Source organism: Sprattus sprattus, assembly GCF_963457725.1.
Source record: "Sprattus sprattus genome assembly, chromosome: 14".
NCBI classification, from domain to species: domain Eukaryota; kingdom Metazoa; phylum Chordata; class Actinopteri; order Clupeiformes; family Clupeidae; genus Sprattus; species Sprattus sprattus.
In genome coordinates, this window is record NC_137912.1 from 10,010,691 (window position 1) to 10,032,424 (window position 21,734).

The window sequence follows — 21,734 nt, forward strand, 5'->3', positions numbered from 1 at the left end:
CAGCAGCGCCAGAGCCAACGGGACGCTGCCGGTGGTGGAGTTCTGGCAGTAAGTGGCTCCACACTCTAAATCTGGTTCAAAATAGAATGAAAGGTTCCTCTTACGGTCATTCACTCAGTTCTCCTCGATTGTTTACTTTGTCACCAATACATTTGTCTCTCACTCTTCTTTGCTTTTCTCCCATAATGTCTCCCTCTCTCTCTCTCTCTCTCTCTCTCCCTCTCTCTCTCTCTCTGTGTCCACTGCCACCCATCACACACTGTCTCCCTCTTTTTCTGCTGCCCTGACCCGACAGCTAGCGACCAGATTAGACCCCTAACTCGTAAACTGAAGTGCACAGTGTCTCATGTGTACAGAGCCCTTAAGGCAGTGGTTTTCAAACGTTTTCTGTCATTCCCCACTTTGAACAAGGGGGGCTTTTCAAGACCCACCTGTCCCTCATCGCTCCAATGATCTAGGCCAAGCCTAAGATTGACAAATGTATTGAAATAAGGATCAGTTCTAAATGTTAATCAATAACAATTAACATCGGTTCAGATATAGAGAAAATAAAGGTGAAATGGTGTCAATCATTGCCTCAAATGGGCTGAGTTCCAAAAATAAAGAAAAGGGTCTACAATGCAATTGTGTTATCAATGGTAGGCCAAGATAAAATCTCACTTTGGATAAAAGCGTCTGCTAAATGAGTAAATGTAAATATTCAATTTTCTTTTAGGTTGATTTTTTGGTGGATCAGCTGTCTTTTTCGCCTCTGGTGAATCGCCAACCCTTGAATGTCGTCTCACAAATATATCCATAACGTCAATATCAGCCAATGGCCGACTACACTTTCATGCTCCGGGAAACGTTTTTTTTTGTATTATCACGCTGCAATTAATACGCTGACGTCTATCAAAATTTTCGCATTTTGATTCGAGGTCACATTTTCAATCCGGTCCCCCATCAAATGTTATAACAGTGTTGTTTTTTTTGCCCTTGTGTTTGCTTATTTCATCAAGGGTGTGGTAGAGCGAGAGAGAGAGTGAGAGCGAGAGAGAGAGAGAGAACTGTGATGCACAGGGATTTAGCGACCGAATCAAAATGATGTTGCTCTAATGTTGAAAATTGTGCAATTTTGGAGAATACATCCGCGGGCCAAATACATTAAAAAGGTGTCAAGATCAGTAAGAGGTATTCATTATCATCGTTAAAGCTTCTGGTTGACAGAGATTATTACTGAGATGCAGGGACATGCACAGGAATTTTGAAGGGCCTTTGCTCTGCCCTGGAGAGAAAGGGCAACACGTTCATTTCTGTAACCGCCGGCGCGATGCCCTCTTCCCCTGTGCGCATATTCTGCCAATATCAATTGAAATTGTGAAATTGTCAGGGTCATCACTAACCGCCGCCACCAAGCCCCCCGCCCCCCCCCCCCCCCCCCCCCCCCCCCCCCGCGCACATATTCCGCGATTTATATATATTATAAAAACGTCGATGCGACAGAACCCATCACTTTTTAAACGCCTGAAACAATTGGCTACAGATTTTTTAAATGCAGATTATTTTTCAACAACATGCCCTACAAACGTATTAGGAAAATATGTGATAGGTGGGTTGGGCATTAGAGTTGTTCCAACAATAGATGGCTTTAAGAATAAATTAAACACTGGTGTGTCAAATAAGTGCTGTCCCAAATATTATTTTACATATTACATGGGTTTCTTGTATACAAACATTGAAGGCTGCGCGCGCAAATCCGCGGCAGAAAGCCATCTACCCTAATACAAATGAATACAAAAAGCCCAGTTTAAATGTATTGTTTATTACTTATGTAGCCTACCGATCCCTATTCTGTTGCCATGAATGCTTGCACACACCCTCAACATATTCCCAAACGTAACCTTGTAGCCTACATTGTTGAGCCTTTTTCTATATTTTATTTGACGTTAAGATGCTAGCTGCTTGCTAAGGTGATGCTTCCTCCTAGGTATACTGAACATCTTACCAACTCTGTTAGAGCAGTTCACCACACAACAACTCCCTGTCATGTTGCCTTCCTCCACAGCTTTCTCATCCACTTCAAGGTTATCTTGCTTCTTTCTGCCGCGAGATTGCGCACGCAACCAGTGATGACGTAGCCGAGAAACCCATGTATAGGTTATTGTCTTGCAATTACTGACATGTTATTTAATCAAATTATGACCGGATAAGGGAACATTTAGGCAACAATTCGTTGCCTATTGTCGGCAACCACAAACAACCATTACACAAGTCCTATTTCAGCAGATAGGAAGGCAATGTTAGAATGTTGCTGATGTTGCTGCTCATATAAGAGCGTGTTGCAAATATAGGCTTAGTGGCGCCCGGGTGGTGGACTAGGTAAAAATTCTAGTTAATAAACTTTAAGGTTCTATACTTTGCTTTATTTTATTGTATACAAAAAGATTCAGTCCAAAAGGTATTGGCGTGAGGGAGCAAAGTTTAAGAAGCCTGATGGTTAGATGGAGAGCCACAGGGCTGTACCCTGCCTAATAGTCAGTCATGCTGGGCTATAACATTCCAGTCCAGTAGAGGGAAACAATAAGTCAGTAAAGCACTCTCGTGAAATCCCCATAATCAAGGAAGAAGACATTAGAAGAAATAATCGCAAGGCTTTGTGGCATTTTGACACTTTCCACCCCTGGAAAACGAGGTCTATCTTATTTATCTCAGTCCATTCGCTGTCCTTGAGTGGCTCATATTGTCTAAGAGCTTTATTTGTGAAATCTTCGGTAGAAGAATGGTCCTGTCGTCTTCCCAGCAAGTTGTTGTTGCCTTCACAGCTGTTCTGTGTGCATTTGTGGTGTTCCCGAGAATGTTCGGAGGTGGGACAGGGTCAAGGGAAACCACTAAGTCTTTTGATTCACGATACAGCAGGAAAAGTAAGTTAGCTTACAATTGTTTTATTTTTGCGAATTTAGTTTGTTGACATCAGCTGTTCCCACAACTCAGACGTATTTGCAAGCCTCCGTATGATGCGACGATAACGTAAGCTTACTTGCCGTGTTTCTCCGTCACTTTAAGTCAATTTGTAACTTGTAGCCTACCCATTTAGTAACCATTATATACAAGGAATGTAATGTGAATAATATTGGTTGCCCTCTTTTGTATAGCTTCAATGTTGTGTTGTTTCAGGTCCAGGCCCGGGGGCTTTAAAGGGACAAGCCTTCAACATGGACCCCAGCTCCAACCCTGGTCCTCAAGGCCAGAGTGTGGAGAGCATAAAGCAGATGAGGAAGATGGTGGAGCAGGAGATGAAGAGTGAGAAATATAAATCCAGCAGCAACAACAACAACAAGGGCTACGTCTTTACCCTCATGCCTATGTATGCCATCGGTGTTGGGCTGTTTGCTGTTTACAAGTTCATGAAGGTGAGGGAATTTAATGTTACCCACTGCCATTCTTTGTCTCTTCCATCAAAACATGAAGTTGTATAGCATTTGCTGACGTGTCTTTGTGTGTTTATGCAGATCAAAGCGGCCGATGAGACACAAACACAGAAGGACAAGCTCAAAAAAGGGGCAAAAAAATCTGGAGAAACAGGTGTGTGTATGTCGACTGCCACGATTATTTTTGTCCTGCCATCAGTTCGGTTTGGCATATTTGCTTAGGTTAGCCCTTGTGTTTGCTTATTTCACCATGTGTGTGAACCACATGAATATGTGGTTTTGTGAAGGCAAATTAAGCCAGGTGTGTGTGTGTGCACACGCATGAGCGCACGTGTTCATTTTCCCGGGATGACTGATGTTTGCTTTGTGCCCTCACAGACAGCCAGTTGAAGGAATTGGAGCAGAGGCTAGCACAGACCGAGAGAATGCTCAACTCCATTCTCACTCAGCTGGACCCATTAACAAACTGGTGAGGCAAGGCTCAGCTGCAAGTTTCTGTGCTCTCCTAGTCTCTCACACACACACCTCTTCTCAATCTATGTAGGATTGTGAAGAGAAAAAGCATCACCAGGATGTGAAAAACACATTTTTAATAGATAAATACATTTATTTGAATAGAAGTTAGTAGCCAGCTTAGAGTCTTTTAGTTCTTACTAATACCTTTGCGCATTGCAGCCAAAAAGTTATATTTAAACCTAATCAGTCCACAGGACTTGTTTCCAAAATGCATCAGGCTTGGTTTGATGTTCCTTGGAAGGTTTTTGTTCTGATGACTCTTCCATGAAGGTCATATTGTGCAGGTGACTGCACAGTAGAACAGTGCTCCACCACTCCCAAGTCTGCTAAATCTGTAGGCAAAAGTGGGATTTATTTTGTCTTTCTAGCAATCCTACAAGCAGCTCTCTCAGAATGTTTTCTTGGTTTTCCAGACCTCAACTCGACCTCTACCATTCTTGGTAACTGCCATTTCTTAATTATATGACTTACTGAGGAAATGGCTACCTAAAAAAACCTTTTGCTATCTACTTATAGCCTTCTGCTTTGTAGAATCAATTATTTTAACTTTCAGAGTGCTAGGCAGCTGCTTAGTGGAGCCCATGGCTGCTGGTTGTACTGATAAAGTTTTTGAATTTGTAAAGCTTTGAATGAATTCATCAAGAAACTTTCATCCCCTTGCCTTTCCTAATGCTGACTGTGAATAAGCCATAGCCTTAAACACCTTGTAAACATTAACTGAGGGCTCTAATATCTTGGGCTGCCCAAACTACTACATAGTATTCCTTTCCTTTTTTTTCACTCTGAAATTGTACAAGACAAAATAAAACACTAATCTTGCTTAAAATGTTGGAAAGGATGTTTCATCTTTAACTTTATGCCTTTTAGAGAACGTGTGTGTGTGTGTGTGTGTGTGTGTGTGTGTGTGTGTGTGTGTGTGTGTGTGTGTGTGTGTGTGTGTGTGTGTGTCATTATGTGTATGTATGTGTACATGAATGTGTACATAGTTTTTGCATTGCAATTTGATGCACCCTAATATATATATATTAGAATATTAGAATTTGATGCACCCTAATATATACATATTAGAATATTAGAATTGGATGCACCCTAATATATATATATATATATATATATATATATATATATATATATATATGAATATTCATTATATTTTAACCTTTTACACAAGGTTAATTGAATTAATATTATTGTATTCCCTGCCATGATAACAGTGTGAAGTCAGTGGCCATGGATCAGAAGAATGAGATTATGGCCCAACTCCAGTGTATCCGCCAGCTGATGAAGAAGAGAGGCATGGAATGCCCTCCTCTCAATATAGAAGGTATTTATTTCCACTCATACACGGGGGAGGGGAGTGGAGTGTGGAACGAGGCTGTTGAAAATGGCTAAGTTTTCATGCAAAGATTTGCAACATTGCAAATAATTGTATTATAATTGAATATTGTTGATGAACAATCTATCTACATGTAACGATACACTTACTACGTGGGTTGAGTTCAGTAGATTACACCAGGTCTGATTCTAGTGTTTCACTTATTTGTTGAATGCGTGTCGACATGGTGAGTGATGTTGACAGTTTTATGATCTTGTTCATTTCCATTTAGTGAATGTGGGTGCTGTGTTTTAGTAGGCAAATCAGTCTGGTGACGGGGGAATACAGGGAGGGGTAGGTGTGTTCAACTGATTTGCTCTTGCAAAGAATTGTCCTGCTTAGTATTCAGTCAGTAGCGATAACAGTATATTTACTTTAATATTTATACTAGGGATGAAGTGATTACCGGTTTCACGGTAAACCATGGTAACATTCCAGACGGTTAGTCTTACCATTTTAAATTAAAATGTATTAATTAAAACAGTCACTGTTTAACAGTGGTTGATTACCATACTTTGGATATCTCAGTCAAGCATCAGCCAGTTAGCAACAGTCTCCAAGGAGCAGCATGCAACATAGGTTTGTTTTGTGTCAGTGGGGAAAACAGCTCCTCCTACAAGTGGAAAAACAGAGCCAAATCACCTGATGACAAATTAAATGGTTGCTGTGTACATGTAGAAAAAATGTGTTCCACCGATTCAAATGTGTAAGACCGATAACACCGACATGCAAAATAAGGTTTATTTATTTCCATGCTTTGTTTACATTCAAGAAATCTGGTTTTTATTTGTTTGCTAGTAGCATTTTTATGTGCATAACACATTGTATTTGTTTTTCAATGCAAAACTTGATGAAATTATTTCAGTTTGTGTACCAGTGCATCCTCAGCACATTTTAACAACACCATGGTAATACTTTAATATCACAATTATACTTGTAATTTTGCCAGTGTTTGAAAAAAAAGATTGTCTCACTAAAACCTGGATGGATAACACATATTTTGCATATGTATTATGTATTTATTTACTTATTTTGTAAAGATTCCAATGGTTTGTATATTATACATATGTCATTTAAATGAATAAGGCACTTGGTTGATTGGTCCTTCCAGTTTTAGTCTAAGTTCCTGCTTTGTCTCTTCACAGAGCCCGCCTGCCAGAAGAACTTGGATGAGCTGATCGAGACCCTGGCAGCACAACAGAAAGTTCGAGAACCTGTGACTGTGCCGGAACAGGAAGGGGAGACTGAGCTGATTGAGACCCTGGCAGCACAACAGAAAGTTCCAGAACCTGTGACTGTGCCGGAACAGGAAGGGGAGACTGTTCTGGAACCAGATGGTGCCACCTCTGAGCTGGTGGAGACCGGAACTGAAACGGACAAAGATGCTGACACGGAGGTGCTGAAAGGTGGAGAGGAGGAAACGAGGGGAAGAAGCGAAGACGAGGAAGGAGAAGAAAGCGACCACAGCATGCCATCCCTGGAGGACGCCGGTGAGATGTTTATAGAAAATATTGGGGCTACCTCTCAGAATGTTCCAGAAGGTTCTTCAACAGGGTTGCGAAGACGCAACAGGCCTGAATGAATTTAATTCTCCAAGCTTCTCCAAAGTTATGAAGATAATATTTATTTACTATTTATTTCATTCTTTCGTGTCTTGTTTTATTTTAACAAAAGGTGTGTGTGTGTGTGTGTGTGTGTGTGTGTGTGGGTGTGCGCGTGCTCTTGTTGTATGACATCTGACTTGTGATGTTATAATGGGGTGATGGTGAGACAAAACAATCCTATTTAGTCAGAATCACATGATTTAGGTCCTTCTAGTCTAGAGCCACATGTGTTGTCCAACATAGTGTAGGTTAAGGTTGAAGTATATATCCAGCCATGTGCTTTTCACTCATGCACTGATGCAAACTCGCAAGCCAAGCTGTTTGACACCAAATACTCTTTGTTCTGATCTTCCAGAGTCTGGCTAGGTACCATCATATCCCATCCCATCCTAGCTTAATCTCTTGTGATTAAATCAAATATTCATCTTCTCTTTCCTCATAGCATATAGCGGTTGGTTCAGAGTTCTTTTTTTTTCCCGAGCAATGCTGCTATGTTTTTATCCGTGTTTGATATATTGGGCTTATGTTTTTTTGTTTAGAATCAAGAACATTCATTCACTCTCTCTAGTGTAGTAACCTTGCTCTTGCAGGAACCTTTTAATGCATGATGACAATCATTTATCCTAGTTTTTAAACACAAGTGTCATCTCGCATTAAAGGGAATCTGTTTCCCTGGGCCCTATTTTCACACCTTTTTGGGTCTATTTTTGCTAGGGACAAAAAGCAATCAAAGTCAGTCTAATGTAAAGTTAGATTGCGGGTACAGTTTATAGCAAAATGGCTGTACATTGTACCCTCTCTCTGGGCATGCAAAGTAAAATATCAAAGTAAACCGCTTTTTTCTACCATTGACTCTGCCCCTGTGTCTCTGACTACATGGAAAGGTTCCCTACAGAAAAAAGTCCCGTGTCTGTTTACCTCAACAACTGTCAAGAAACTATAAAAAAATCACTTTTTTTCTACAGAAACTTAAACTTAAAATAAAGAAACCTTAGAAACAGTTATTTTCCAGTTCTTCTTTTATTTTTTATTTTTACAGCTGTTGAGGTAAACTGACTGTCTGTAGGGATCTTTTCCAGGTTGTCAAACACTTAAAATAACATTATGAGTCTGTCAGTGGTGAAAATAAGCCGTTTACTTTGACACACATGCTTGCCCCATGGGATTACATATTAAAGCCACTTTGTGGTTTCCAGCTATAGTGTTCTAACTCAATACTGGACTGATTTTGATCGTTAATTGTCCTTAAAACTGATCTTAAAGGGTAAAAAGGGGCCCAGGTTGAAAAATCCTTAGGTTTCCCTTTAAGGCTTATTTCAGTTGGTCATTTGACTCTGAGGTTTGATTTGACTTTTTTTCTAGGCTAATGCCTTTAGTAGGTCATGGCCTCTTTGCACGTCTCCTATGCCTGGAAGTCAATTGATATTGCTTAAAAAAAAAAAAAAAAAACTATGAATGGCATGCTTGCTTTCATTGGATGTTGAAGGGGTACAGTATACCTCAGCCTGCTTTGGATCTCTCCAGAAGCATCACAATTCAGACACATATAGTGTAAATAAAAATAAGCATTACTTGTTAATACCAAAAAACCTTTTTTTCTTAGATCACAGTGGTAATTAGGCACAAGTTAATGCATCCTTCTAGTTCTGGAGTTGTTTCATATTTGTTACAGCACCTTGTTGTTCTAAGCAGAGTTTGAGTTAGAAATAGCAAGGGGTCTGTCCCACTGTTCAAAGTGTGCATGAAAACACTAAAGTTCTTGTGGACAGCTGTGTCTGTAACTCCATAGACCTGATGAAGCAGCTCATGTGAGTGGTCATGGAAGTGGTAGTTCCACTGTTTGTCTTCCTCTGTCTTGTCATGTGTTCCAGAGGTTAATATTTGTGATCGTTCATTTAAGTGTGCTTATATGGCAAGTTATACTTATGCCTTGTGTGAGATGATATGTGTCATTGCTTCAGTTTGCGTCATACTGTGTAACCTTCCAATTACCGTCTCCTGATTATGTGCAAGGATATTTGTCTACATCTTGACACCTGACATTTTACCAATTGGCCACATTGCATACAATCCTTATATGGTACTTTTAGTCCACCATGTAAAACTTTATCAAATGTCTGATTCACTTCATCCAGAGGTCGATGACAAAACTCATTTCTCATTGATTTAGCAATCCGGTTTTAGACGAATTGAAAATGATATTTTTCTTTCTTTCTTTATTCATTATTCATTTTCATCAGGTGTTCTGCCAATTAACTTTGTCTGTTACGTTGTTTATTTTCCACCTCTGTATGGTATGAAGATGTACTCTAGCATTAGACTCTCTGCTGCTTGGCCATTTGTACTCTGTCTTCATTCCCACTGTTTGTAATTTAAAGTTTTATACATGGTACTGTTAATGACAGAATGCTAAGACAAGTGAAGAGAACTTGCTGTATGCCTTACTTTAATATAAAAACAATGAAAACAGGTGTTGCTTCTTTCTTTGTGAGCCCATTGCAATGACAGTGAGGAATTCTTGAAAGCTGTATGCCTTCAGTAAACAGTTTTCTGGTATCAGAAGTTGTTCATATATATGGAGCCATGTCAACACCATGTCATGTGTATTTAACAGTATACATTTCCATAGAGCAACACCACTCATAGTAAAGAATCGTATTGAATAGCTCGAAATTTGCACTGTGATATTTTGATGTATAGAATGTATAAATATATATTGGCCATACTTGGGGAATATTTTCTTCAGTTGACAAAATGTACTGGTGTAATGATTTTTTTTTTTATGCAACAATTGCTTATATGGCGGTTGTAATATTCCAAAGTAAAACAATTCCTTTCGTGTTTTCCCCGGATGGTGTAATAACCTCGACGTACAACAGAGGTCGCTAAGCCTTCGCTATATATTTCTGAGATCTTACGGACAAGGGATCTGCACAGGAGTTGTTCACAGAAGAAGTGCCTTGACGATGTACAGTCCACATGATTTTGTGCTACTCTCTCTTCCTTTTCTCCTCTTAGCCAGAATTAGCTCACAATATTTCACAGTGCTAGCTCGGTTGTCACTTGTCAACAAGAAGGTTGTCATCGAGCCTATAGATGCCCATCGTAGTTTGTTATGCATTGTCATGTGCCTGTACCTACCTGGGTTAATCAGGGCCAAAGAAATAGCTAGATTTAATTGTGGTGAAGGATAAGGGAATGTAAGAGGCTTGTGTCAATATGGATTTCATATCTCACTTTTAATGGGGGAATGAGAGAGGAAAGAGGAGCACAGAAAGCCATGACAACCTGCTGTGCCCAAAACAGTCAATTGTTTGTGTTATTCATTTGAGCTAGTTTTATATAACAGAAAAAAGGTTTTCAATTAATGAATCAAATGATGGGTGGCACGTGTATCTAGGAGTGAACTTTCACTATTAACCGAAAAAACTAGTTTGGAGAGCTACCAGTCAGAGCACCAGAAGTTAAGCCTTTTCAGCCTCTGGTTTATAGTAGAAAAAAAGTCTAATTTGTTTGTTTTGTTCAAATTTACAGTAGGCTACACATCATTATATATTTAAGACAACATGTCACAATCGCACACAATTGTTTGATTTAATTGTCCTGGTGCAAATATAGAAAAGGCTTCTCGATTTAGGTTCCAACGTTGCAGTCTTTGATAAGGATCAGCAATCACGCGCGGCGTCTAGCTATTCTATTTTTAGAGGGAGCGAGTAGCCGAGCGAGTGAGATGAGGAGAGAGAGAGAGAGAGAGAGAGAGAGAGAGAGAAAGGTGTGAAATGGACTTGTACTGTATAGACACCAGCAACGCCTCCGTGTACTAAATTGTCACTACCCCTTCAGCGGAAAGAAACCCTCGAAACACTGGGGCGAAATGAAATCCCGCGTGTCCAGGTGGATTGCCCAGTTTACGTATCGTGATGAATGACCCTATTAAAACTAGGCAATCACACACACCTTGTCCTTAATATGAGATGATTTTTGTATGGCCACCTGTTTCTCACTGTCCACAAAGTTAAGTACAAACGCACTATTCGTTTCCCAGACACCAAAAGTCTCACATGTTTCAACGTGATAGAAACGTTCCATTTCATTTTAAAAGAGAAAGCAATTACTGACTTTAGTAAAAGCTGTGGATTAATTACTATTAGATCCCAGTAGTGCGCAATTCGAAGACTTTTGGGAATACCATCAAGTTCAAATCACTTCTGCTTCCGAAATGAAATCTATTTCAAAGGAATAGCGTAAAACGCAGGTTTTCCGAGGGATTTAAACATGTGAGACACCCTAAAACATATAAAACATATATATATACAGCGGGTAAAATAAGTATTGAACACGTCACCATTTTTCTTAGTAAATATATTTCCAAAGGTGCTACATGACATTTTCACCAGATGTTTGTAACAACCCAAGTAACCCATACATACAAAGAAACCAAAACAAATAAGTTCAGAAAATATATTACGGTAATAATTTGATAATGCACACCATGTTTGGAGGATAAATGGCACTGCACATCATCCCAACAGTGACATTTGGAAGTGGGAACATCATGGTGTGGGCCTGATTTTCAGCATACGGTACTGGCAAACGTCACACAATTGAAGGAAGGATGAATGGAAAATGTACTGAAGCATTCTTAATACAAATCTGCTGCCATCGACCAGGATGATGTAGGTAAAACGAGGGTGGACATTTCACCAAGACAATGAACAGCCAAGGAAACTGTCAATTGGTTTCAGCCCAGCCAATCACCTGACTTGAATACAGTCGAAAATCTATGGAAAGAACTGAATATCAGAGTTCATTGAAGAGGCCCATGGAACTTTCAAGATTTGAAGACTGTTTGTGCAGAAGAATGGACCAAACTCACACCTGAGCAATGCATATGACTATTGTCTCCATACAGGAAGCATCTTAAAGTTGTCATTGCCTACAAAGGCTTTTGAGTATTAAATAAAAATAAGTAAGTGTGTTCAATACTTTTTCCCTGTGTCATTTCACATTATTAGACACAACTTAATTTCTGAACTATTTTGTTCTGGTTTCTTTGTATGTGTGGAATACCTGGGTTGTTATCAACATCTGGTGGACATTTCATGTCAATTGCACCTTTGGAAATCTATTTACTGAGACAAATGGTGACGTGTTCATTATGTATTTTACCCGCTGTATATGAAACATACCGAACCACACTGAGGACATACCCCTCTTCAACAGAACACTGCCTGAACAGACAAAGAGGTGCTGAAAGTGATAGCTCCAGAGCTACAGCAGATCACCGTTAATTGTGTCTAAGCAAAATAAAGCTTTGCCAAGAAACAATCATGGTGCAACCCACCTAAATATATTTGAATGAAATAGACTGTCATGGAAAGTAGTTACACATTCATGTTTAGATTCCTTGGCGATGGTGTTACTGGGCAAACGACGCTCGCATGGGCTTTCTCAGTCACAGGCAACAGTTTGCTGAAATCGCTTACAGAGCCCGAAATGGGCGTGTATGAAAGCAACTCTGTCTGCACTGTGGAAACAAAGCACGTCTTGAAGAAGGGTGTTGCCCTTGACGCTGTCACCGGATTATCACGCACATTTTTAGACAGATAGTTAGGAGGAGAATCGAAAGACGTCTCTTGCTCTGTCCATATTCACAGTGCATGCTGTTGAATGGTACAGATACATATTCAGGGTGGACCACTCGTTGCATCCGAGTTCTCCTCAGCGCCAACGGAGAGTGGGAAAGAGGGCACAGAGTAGCCTACTATAAACCGCTCACAACATGTGTTGTGACTACGCGTAGAGCCACAGCTAGTAGGAAGAAGGAAATGCGAGAGGCAGTGAGAGAGGTTCAGTATGTAAAAAGTGTGGGAGATTGAGAGACATTTTTAAAAAAGAATCACCTATGAGAGCTCTCCAAACAAAACCAGTGATCTTTTTGGTTAACGGAGTCACTGCGCTTTTGGATTCGGAGAGCTATTTGGTGCTCATAAACGGACAGGGTGTGAGCGCGCCGTAGCTCGTTGTTGCTATCGACTCGCTCGATACCCTCCCCAGCAAGTCATGTCTTACCCAGAGCTATGGGTAAGTTCGACGACAACGAGAGGATAATCCTCAATGTTGGGGGAACCAGGCACGAAACATACCGAACCACACTGAGGACTTTGCCAGGTACCCGGCTGGCTCTCCTCGCCTCCGATTCTGACATCGAGTCTGTTTTGGACAACCTGCAACAAGTTCCTGGCTTTATAGAGTACAACGCCCGTAACAACGAATACTTTTTTGATCGCCACCCGGGAGTTTTTGCATATGTTCTTAACTACTACAGGACCGGGAAACTTCATTGCCCGGCAGATGTCTGCGGTCCACTCTTTGAGGAAGAGCTGTCATTTTGGGGCATCGATGAGACGGACGTGGAGCCTTGCTGCTGGATGACTTATCGGCAGCACAGGGACGCAGAAGAAGCGCTCGATGTCTTTGAACTGGGCAACGGGGACGATGAGGAAGAGATTGCTCAAAGACTAGGTATCGAAGATGTATCTCACAATCATGGCAATGTCAGCTTTTGGAAAAAGTGGCAACCAGTGATGTGGAATCTATTAGAAGATCCCTACTCTTCCAGGGCAGCAAGGGTAAGAAGTGCGCTTACGAGGTTGTGGAGAGTTCGAGGTTTTAATAACACATGAAAAGTATAATTTCCCTCCTCTGTCTCTTCTCCCTCTTCGCCCCTTTCCTTCAATTCTTCCTCTCTCGCGATTCTACATTTTTAAACCCCTCTATGCCGCTCAACAGTGTGGTTGACGGACCTGTGCGCTCTGAGCGCAGGACTTGGGCATCCCCAGCCCTAGATTAGGGTGTCCAGGGGACTGCCTGGATACGCACGTACAATCAGCCTCACCTACACAATTGTTGTGTTATGACAGCGTTATAGTTGTGATCCACAACATTTAACTGAGATTTTAAAATAACCTGCAACATACAGTATTTAAGTAACTTTAGTGGATTTCCACGTGAATGCATTCTTGGCTTTAGCCAAAGATGGGGAATGACATCACATCTAGATTCGACTAAAATGTATGAAATAGCATAAGACACACAATAACTCTTGCTCACTATAACGATTTTCCCTTGACGTGTGACGTTTGCATGGGAATGGGTTTTTGAAGCATTACTTGAACATCCGTTCAGAAAAACTATTTTACATATCAGCAATAGTATGACATCATCATTTACCAGCATTTTATATTTTCCAAATATCCGTACTAATATATTAATGACAAAAATATGTATATCTGCTCATTTAAATGTTTATACTTTTATAACTGCATATAATCGACATTTACAGCATAATTAACAGATGTTTTCCTTTTGGAATTATCAAGTGGATTGTTTGGTAAAAACCACCAATCACAATGCACAGTGCTAAATAAGTCAAAGTGGACTTGAAAGGGTCTTGTGTACTTCTACTACACATAAAAACATGCTGGTGGAGGGGTTAAATCTTATGCAGATGTTTGGATAGTGATTGTGGAGATTTTATACAATCCCTGTGAAATGTGAAAGGTGTCCTAGCATGTAGATCTAATGAACAGTTAATACCTTAAACTGGGCTCCATGTGTCATCTACAATTTCGTCATCTACAATTGCTATACAAGTGCACACACACACACACACACACACACACACACACACACACACACACACACACACACATACTGACACACACAGACACAGACACAGACACACAGACACACACACACACACACACACACACACACACACACACACACACACACACACACACACACACACACACACACACACACACACACACACTTACACTCACACATACACACACACAGTGCATAGACGTGAAAGGAAGTCAATACTCCAATACTGTCTCCTGTAATTGCACTGTTAAGTGTTTTTTCGGAGTCCTTAAGTTTCACATGGCAGGTATGCTAAGACAATATTTTCAGGATGATGGGGAAAGTTAAGCCCATGAGATTTGTGGAGTGTGTGTACATGTGTACATGGGGGTGTGTGTATCTGTGTGTGTGTGTGCGTGCGTGTGTGTGTGTGTGTGTGTGTGTGTGTGTGTGTGTGTGTGTTTGTCTGGGGTGTTGAATAGAGTCAGTAAGTAGCCAGAACATGACATGCTTTGATGCCTCCAGCTCCACACTTGTCTCTTTGGGGAAGCTCAGCTTTAGTTACTGAATGCTGGCTCACCTTGCCCTGGACAGCTGCCGAGAGTGAGAACGCGGCCACATAATCCTTCTGTGTGTGTGTGTGTGTGTGTGTGTGTGTGTGTGTGTGTGTGTGTGTGTGTCTGGTGTTACAGCGGAGGAATAAAGAGTCATCCCCCCATGGAAATGAGGCTGCTCCCCTTTTAGCGTCTCCTTTTCTCTTTGGCAGAGAGAGAGTGAGAGAGTGTGTGTGACAGAGTGTGTGTGTGAGAGAGAGAGAGAGTGTGAGAGAGAGTGTGAGAGAGAGTGTGCGAGTTCCCTGCTTAGTGTTGCCACAGGGTGAGAAGCCCTCTAAATACAGACAGATTTTCCCCCTTCAGATCAGGGGTTAGAAAAAGGCTTTGGATCAGGAAGAGGTGACAGTAATCGCCATGCTCGGTCGAGCACTGTTGCTCCAAATAATGAGCTGAAATGACACACACACACACACCCCCCCCCCCCCACACACACACACACCTACACCTACACCTACACAAACACACACAAACACACACCTACACAAACACACACAAACACACACAAACACACACAGATACACATATACACATATACACACATATACCCAAACACACACACACACACACACACACACACACACACACACACACACACACACACACACACACACACACACACACACACACACACACACACAGTACCTAACACTAGGATCTGCTTCCATCATGTCCTCCATGGTGTGTTGTTCTTTTGTCATGTTCCAACATACCCAGCATGACCTCTTCCACACTGCTCTCTTCCTGCCATTAGTCTAAGGTCTGTAATGAATAGAGAGGTCTGCAGGCACACACTTATCATTGCTCTCAATGCCTGTACCTCAAACATTGTTCCAGCTAACAGCTAACCTAAGGGTAAACGGCAAGTGATATACAGTATCTAACCTGCAATATGAACATGTAGTGACTTTTATATTGTGGGTGCTGAGGGATATCAGAGAACAATGATGAATATGTCCCACCATTGTCTTGGTATGAAGACATCATCTTTGACTTGTGTTGGTAGGCAGAGACTATAAAATAGCTCTGGGTGAATTCTACTAGTTTTAGGGTTTGGCCTTCGTTTAACAAGCACATTCAGTGGGGAGAGATGTGTGCTGTCAATCAATCACTGTGTGAACTGTTTCCTGAAGTTAATGGATGAGTTCAGAGTTTTCTCCCAACTTGTGTGTAAGCTAGGATCGCCGTTGGTTTAGTGTCTCTGGGTCTGAGTTTGGTCCTCTTATTACGTTCTAATTACTGTATATGTCTGTCCTTGTCTGGTGGAGCCCCCAGGGCAAACCTCCCATTTATCCTTTCTTTCTTTCTTTCTTTCTTTCTTTCTTTCTTTCTTTCATTAATTTACTATTTCTATCAGCTTGCTCTCCTGTCTTTGAGTTGACATAGCACTCATTTGTGGATGGTACATCGCAAGGGGTTATTCCAAATAAAGAGATATTCCAACATGTGAGCTGCCGTGCTTTAAAACCCTTTACTGTAAGGTCAATGTCCCACTGGTTGGAAAATAAGTTTTTTGTTCTTGTTGTCAATATGCCTTTAAAGCTCTGTGAGTTTGTCCTGGAATCATAAAAAGAACAACCCCAGAAACCTTCAACCTTTTTTTTTTTTTTTTAAGATTTATTTTTGGGCTTTGATGCCTTTAATCAGATAAGATAGTAGAGAGAGACAGGAAGTAAGCTGGAGAAAGATCGGGAGAGGGATTGGGAAATGACCGTGAGTCGGACTCGAACTGGGTCACCATGGGTATTCCGACCTATTCATGGTACAGGGCTGCTGCTGTTTGCACCGCAGCTCCCCCCCCCCCTTTAACCTTTTAATTAGAACCAATTGTGCATCAATGTTTTTAGTTAGGGGTAATATACAAAAACATCAAGGCAAGTGAGACTACCTAAGAAAGTCAAACAGGCCTGTGACCCCTAAGGGTTAAGTCTGTCGACGTTTTGAGAGGCCGATTTGGCTGATGCTCCCACTTAAGAGGTTTTAACCAGCGTTGCCTGGTTGCCTCCCAGAGATGCTGCCCCTTCGACTGGCTCTGTCCGTTGTCATGGCAACACCATCGCCTCATCGCCATGCCTTCCTGTTTTCATTGAGGGGCTGCCCATTTCCACGAGACTGATTGATTTCAGCAATTTGCTCAACCATGAACTTCGGCACATAAAGCTGTTTGTGTGCCACGCATTGTAATCAGTCGAGGGGGTGGGATATGGAATGACAGGTATGTGTGTGTTTGTGTCTGTGTGTGCATGTATGAAAGTGTGTGCATGTGTTTTGTGTGTGTGTGTGCAGGGGGGGGGGGAGTTCGGGTGCATTCAGAGCACACATCAGCCAGGCATCCCTGCACTCCAGTCTCTTGATCTGCATGATACGCCACAGTATCTGCTCGCCCGCCCAGAGACGCACACTCCAGGAATATATAACGGATCTAGAGTGAGGACAGTAAGCATGGGGGTATTTGGTGAAGACAGTGAGCATGGTCATGGTCATGAGTGTATCTGCTTTGACCGTATCAGGTCTACTGCGTTAACAGCTCAGAGTCACCCCATGTTCACCCACACTTCTGAGCAAGTGGCTCCATCGATGAGTTGAATGCTGTTAGCGTCCATAGCCCAAAGTTTTCTCCAGCTGATCTTCCTCGTCTCAGTATCATACCGGTTCATCCACTGGCCTGACTTTGCTTGAGAAGCTGCTGTGGCTCGTCTATTTTCCTCTTCTTCCTCACGAAGAAAGCTAGTCCTCAGTCACTCAGTGGGAATTTGAATCACTTGCCTAAACTCTTCACAGGTTTTTCTACATTAGAAGGAATCACCTCCCATCTAGATATAGCCTCTTTTCCACTAGTTTCCCTTACTGATAGAAACACTACTACGTCTGCAAGGTTTCACTTTCATCGCTCCCATTCAACAGCTGACGGCTACATGAAGCAGTTGTTGTCAGCATTATCACGTCACCATAATAAGATCGAATGGGAGGTAACCGGGTGCGGTCCTGTCCTGTAACATATATTGTAACATTATTACGTTACAATTAACATTGTATTCTATTGCTACATTTGTACTTGTGCAATATTCACCGTAACTTTTTTAATGTGGCATTTAGGTGCCACACTAACAACTGTATAGTAGTTATGTGATTCATTCACATTGAACGGAAAGGTAACGTTTAGAATAGAGGTAGTCTGTAGAATTAGCATTCAATTAGAGGCCCACAGTGAGGTAGGAACAGTGAATGCATCACTATCAGTGAATTACGATTAGTCAGACCTACTGTAATATAGGACGTCTTGAATCAATTGACCAAAAACAGTTTGGTCATTTTTATGATCTTTTCCCCGTTCTGGTCGACTTTTCTTTTCTTTTCCTCCTAGAATCTGTTGTTCTGCTTCTCCTCACCCTTTATTGACTTCTATTTTTTCTTTTATTGGCTTTTCCAGCCCTTTTTCATTTACGCTTACCTCCTTTTCCACTGTCCATGGTGTATCTTGAAGCATTTAATGTGCAGGCACTTGCATTTCTCGAATACATAGATAGTGTGTTTGTCACAATGGAGACACTCTGGAACCGGTGCATGGTGTTGATTGGCCAATGGGATGCTCTGTCGTATCTTGCCTGATGCCTTAACGGTAGCAGCTCGCAGAGATCTCCGTCCTGCTCTTCCTTTCTGTCCTTTTGGAATGTCAATATCATACGAGGCACTTCAGTAAGGGATAATGTATAGAACGCAGGTCATTGTCGGGAAAATAAGCCCCGACAGGGCGAACAGCACCCCGACGCGAAGCGGAGGGGTGTTGATTCACCGTGAAGGGGCTTATTTTCCCGACAATGACCGGCGTTCTATACATTATCCCGCTTATTATACGGCTAAAACTAAAAAAAATACTTAACACAGTGTGTCTTTTTAGTTCGCCAAAGACGTTGAACTTCAAAGACAGTTGAACATTCTTTAGAACACAGCTGCTCAACCGTCCGCTGAAACTCCCTTGATAAGTTACCGTACTACTTGCGGAGTGCTACGAAAGTTGTGAATCAGAGGCAAAAAGGCCACTTTCCCTGACAGCGGTCATTAACTGCATAGCAACGGTCAGTTATCGGAAAATAGTTGACCGCAGAACGTTGGGAAGCCCCATTCAAGTGAATGGAGCATTCTACAGCATTAAGAAGAGCCGTGTAATAAAATTAGATAGTATATGGAGATATAGGGTATTTTGGTAGAAATAATCTGAAAGGTATCCGAGCACAGCCAACGCTTGTCTTAACACCACATTGCGTAACCAGAAGTCTCCTGACCTCAGCTCTTCTGGCTGCCCCCCGTGGCTCGCATGGCTTCTGACTGTCTCTTCATGATCAACAGTGGACAAGGGTGGGGAGGAGGGGGTATCATCATCAAAATTCAGCATATGCATTCAACAGTGTGGCTGGCAAATGGCCCCCTGTCACCCCTTCATAGTCCATATCTGACCCATGGCTGTCGCAAGCACAGAGGGCAGCATCTTTCACATTTTGAGGGAATTGATACATCATTCAGTAACACATTTAGCCTTTTAACTGATTTTTTTTTTGCAGCCACTATAGTGACTGGTGTTTTATGAATCAGTCTGACTAGGGGTTGACTAGGGCTGTGTAAATGCAGGTCAAGTATATATGCATGTGTGTGGGTGTGTTGTCATGTGTGTGTCTGTATTGGACATAGATGAAACTGCAGGGTGAGGGGAGAGGCAGACAGAGAGAAAGATGGAGAGAGAGGTAAAGAGAGAGAGAGAGAGAGAGAGGTAAAGAGAGAGAGAAAGATGGAGAGAGAGGTAAAAAGAGAGAGAGAGAGGTAAAGAGAGAGAGAGGGAGGTAAAGAGAGAGAGAAAGATGGAGAGAGAGGTAAAGAGAGAGAGAGAGAAAGATGGAGAGAGAGGTAAAGAGAGAGAGAGAGGTAAAGAGAGAGAGAAGGATGGAGAGAGAGGTAAAGAGAGAGAGAGAGAGGTAAAGAGAGAGAGGTAAAAAAGAGAGAAAGATGGAGAGAAAGGTAAAGAGAGAGACAGCATTGAGAGATGAAGTATCAGACCATGTGCATCTTTTTTCATCCAATTTTATGTTGTCAGTCCATCTGTGCCCTTGGCAAAATGCGCTGTAAATATCACTTCACTGGTAAAAACAAACGATGCTCATTATCAGAAATGTGCAAGCACACACACACACACACACAGAATTGTTTTCTCTCTGCCCTTTTTCACTTTCTCACAGGCTCAGTCACACACACACATACAAACACACAAACACACACACACTCATTGCCAAGTAAGAATATGTTAGGTCGTGCCCGAGAAGGAAATAACAGGAGCCGTGATGGCCCAAGCAGGACAGTTGCGTGATGGATGATAGGAAATCGTTGGCACGCAGCTGCTCGTGTTCTTGGGAGATGGGGACCTTATCAGGGAGATTCGGAACACCGTCGGCACGCCAGGGGGGTGGGAGGCGTCAGCACGTAACAGCTAATCTTGGCCATTAAAAACGCCTGAGGCATTCTGCGTGCTGATGGCTGTGCGTGGGACGTACCCACCACGCGGGTGAATGCATGCGACAAATGACGTGCCTGATTGCATGCGCTGTTGCTATCATCATGATTAGCCCATAGGTGGACAGCGGTCAAAGTCAGCAAACTCTGATTAATGCATTGGGGAAATTCTACAGTAGAGCTCGCACCACTATGACACACTAAATTTATGACATTACACAATAAGAGACAGGTAGAGTTTTCATTCACAAAAGCAGCACAGTAAACAATGCATGACATATACACCTGCCTGCAGCTTGACCCTTGACCTGGCTGGGTGTCCTAGTCAGCCTGATCTACGGTGTAGTCACAGCCACCTTTAAAGTTTCATTCATAAATGAGCCCGCAGACCGCCAACATCTCCTGAGCAGCAAGGTGAAAGCCCACCTCGGGAAAAGCCCCCAAAATGTCCATTCCAGGTGCTGTTTTTCCCCCCTGTTACATGGGCCCCTGATGGGTACGTGGATGATGGAATGGGGTGCTTGTGAATAAAAGGTGAGCCATGGAATGCACTCAGACATGTGTGACGGCTTGAGGGGCCACAACGCACGGCCCGGTATGCACAGGGCCCCCATTAACTTTAATAGAAACACCATTTGTCTGGGAGGATAGTTGTATTATTGATGCACTCCGCCATTCACTCGAAAAGATCAACTGCCTCAGGAGGACCACGGCCTTATTAAAAATGCCATTTCCAGTGCGACTTCTTAGCTTGTGCACTCACACCTTAAAAGGTGATTAATAAAACAGATTGTCAGCCAGATTTGTGTTTTCCAGGCCCTTTCTCCTTATTTTCCTTTGTCGTTCATTGTATCTCTCTTTCTATTTTTTGTTTCTTTTTTTCTGTCTTTCACTTTCATTTATTTAACATACACAATCACTATCTTTCTCTGTCAGTTTTGATATCTTATGTTAACCTTTTCTGTTACATTTTCACTTGTTGAGTCTTTACAAGATGAAAGCTAAGATGTTTTTTACGTGACTTGGTTCTGACACAATTTTTAAGGGCGCATGGCCACCGCAAACAGTGCTT

The 21,734-nt window shown here is 41.9% G+C and overlaps 1 protein-coding gene across 1 annotated transcript; it reads left to right on the forward strand.

Annotated features, from left to right (window-relative positions):
* Nucleotides 1-2,630: 2,630 nt before the first annotated feature.
* On the forward strand, nt 2,631-9,255 carry LOC308374911 (uncharacterized protein). Its single transcript, XM_080850883.1, has 6 exons — nt 2,631-2,900; nt 3,154-3,389; nt 3,489-3,561; nt 3,786-3,876; nt 5,138-5,247; nt 6,444-9,255. Exons 1-6 carry the CDS (start codon nt 2,759-2,761, stop codon nt 6,878-6,880), a joined length of 1,089 nt encoding a protein of 362 aa, XP_080707009.1. The 5' UTR covers nt 2,631-2,758; the 3' UTR covers nt 6,881-9,255.
* The last annotated feature ends 12,479 nt before the right edge of the window (nt 9,256-21,734 follow it).

What these genes read in the sequence shown, in the direction of transcription:
- LOC308374911 (XM_080850883.1), top strand. Translation starts at nt 2,759, where the DNA reads ATGGTCCTGTCGTCTTCCCAGCAAGTTGTTGTTGCCTTCACAGCTGTT. An exon ending in TTCACGATACAGCAGGAAAA is followed by an intron (nt 2,901 to 3,153) that starts GTAAGTTAGCTT and finishes GTGTTGTTTCAG; the next exon opens with GTCCAGGCCCGGGGGCTTTA. An exon ending in CTGTTTACAAGTTCATGAAG is followed by an intron (nt 3,390 to 3,488) that starts GTGAGGGAATTT and finishes GTGTTTATGCAG; the next exon opens with ATCAAAGCGGCCGATGAGAC.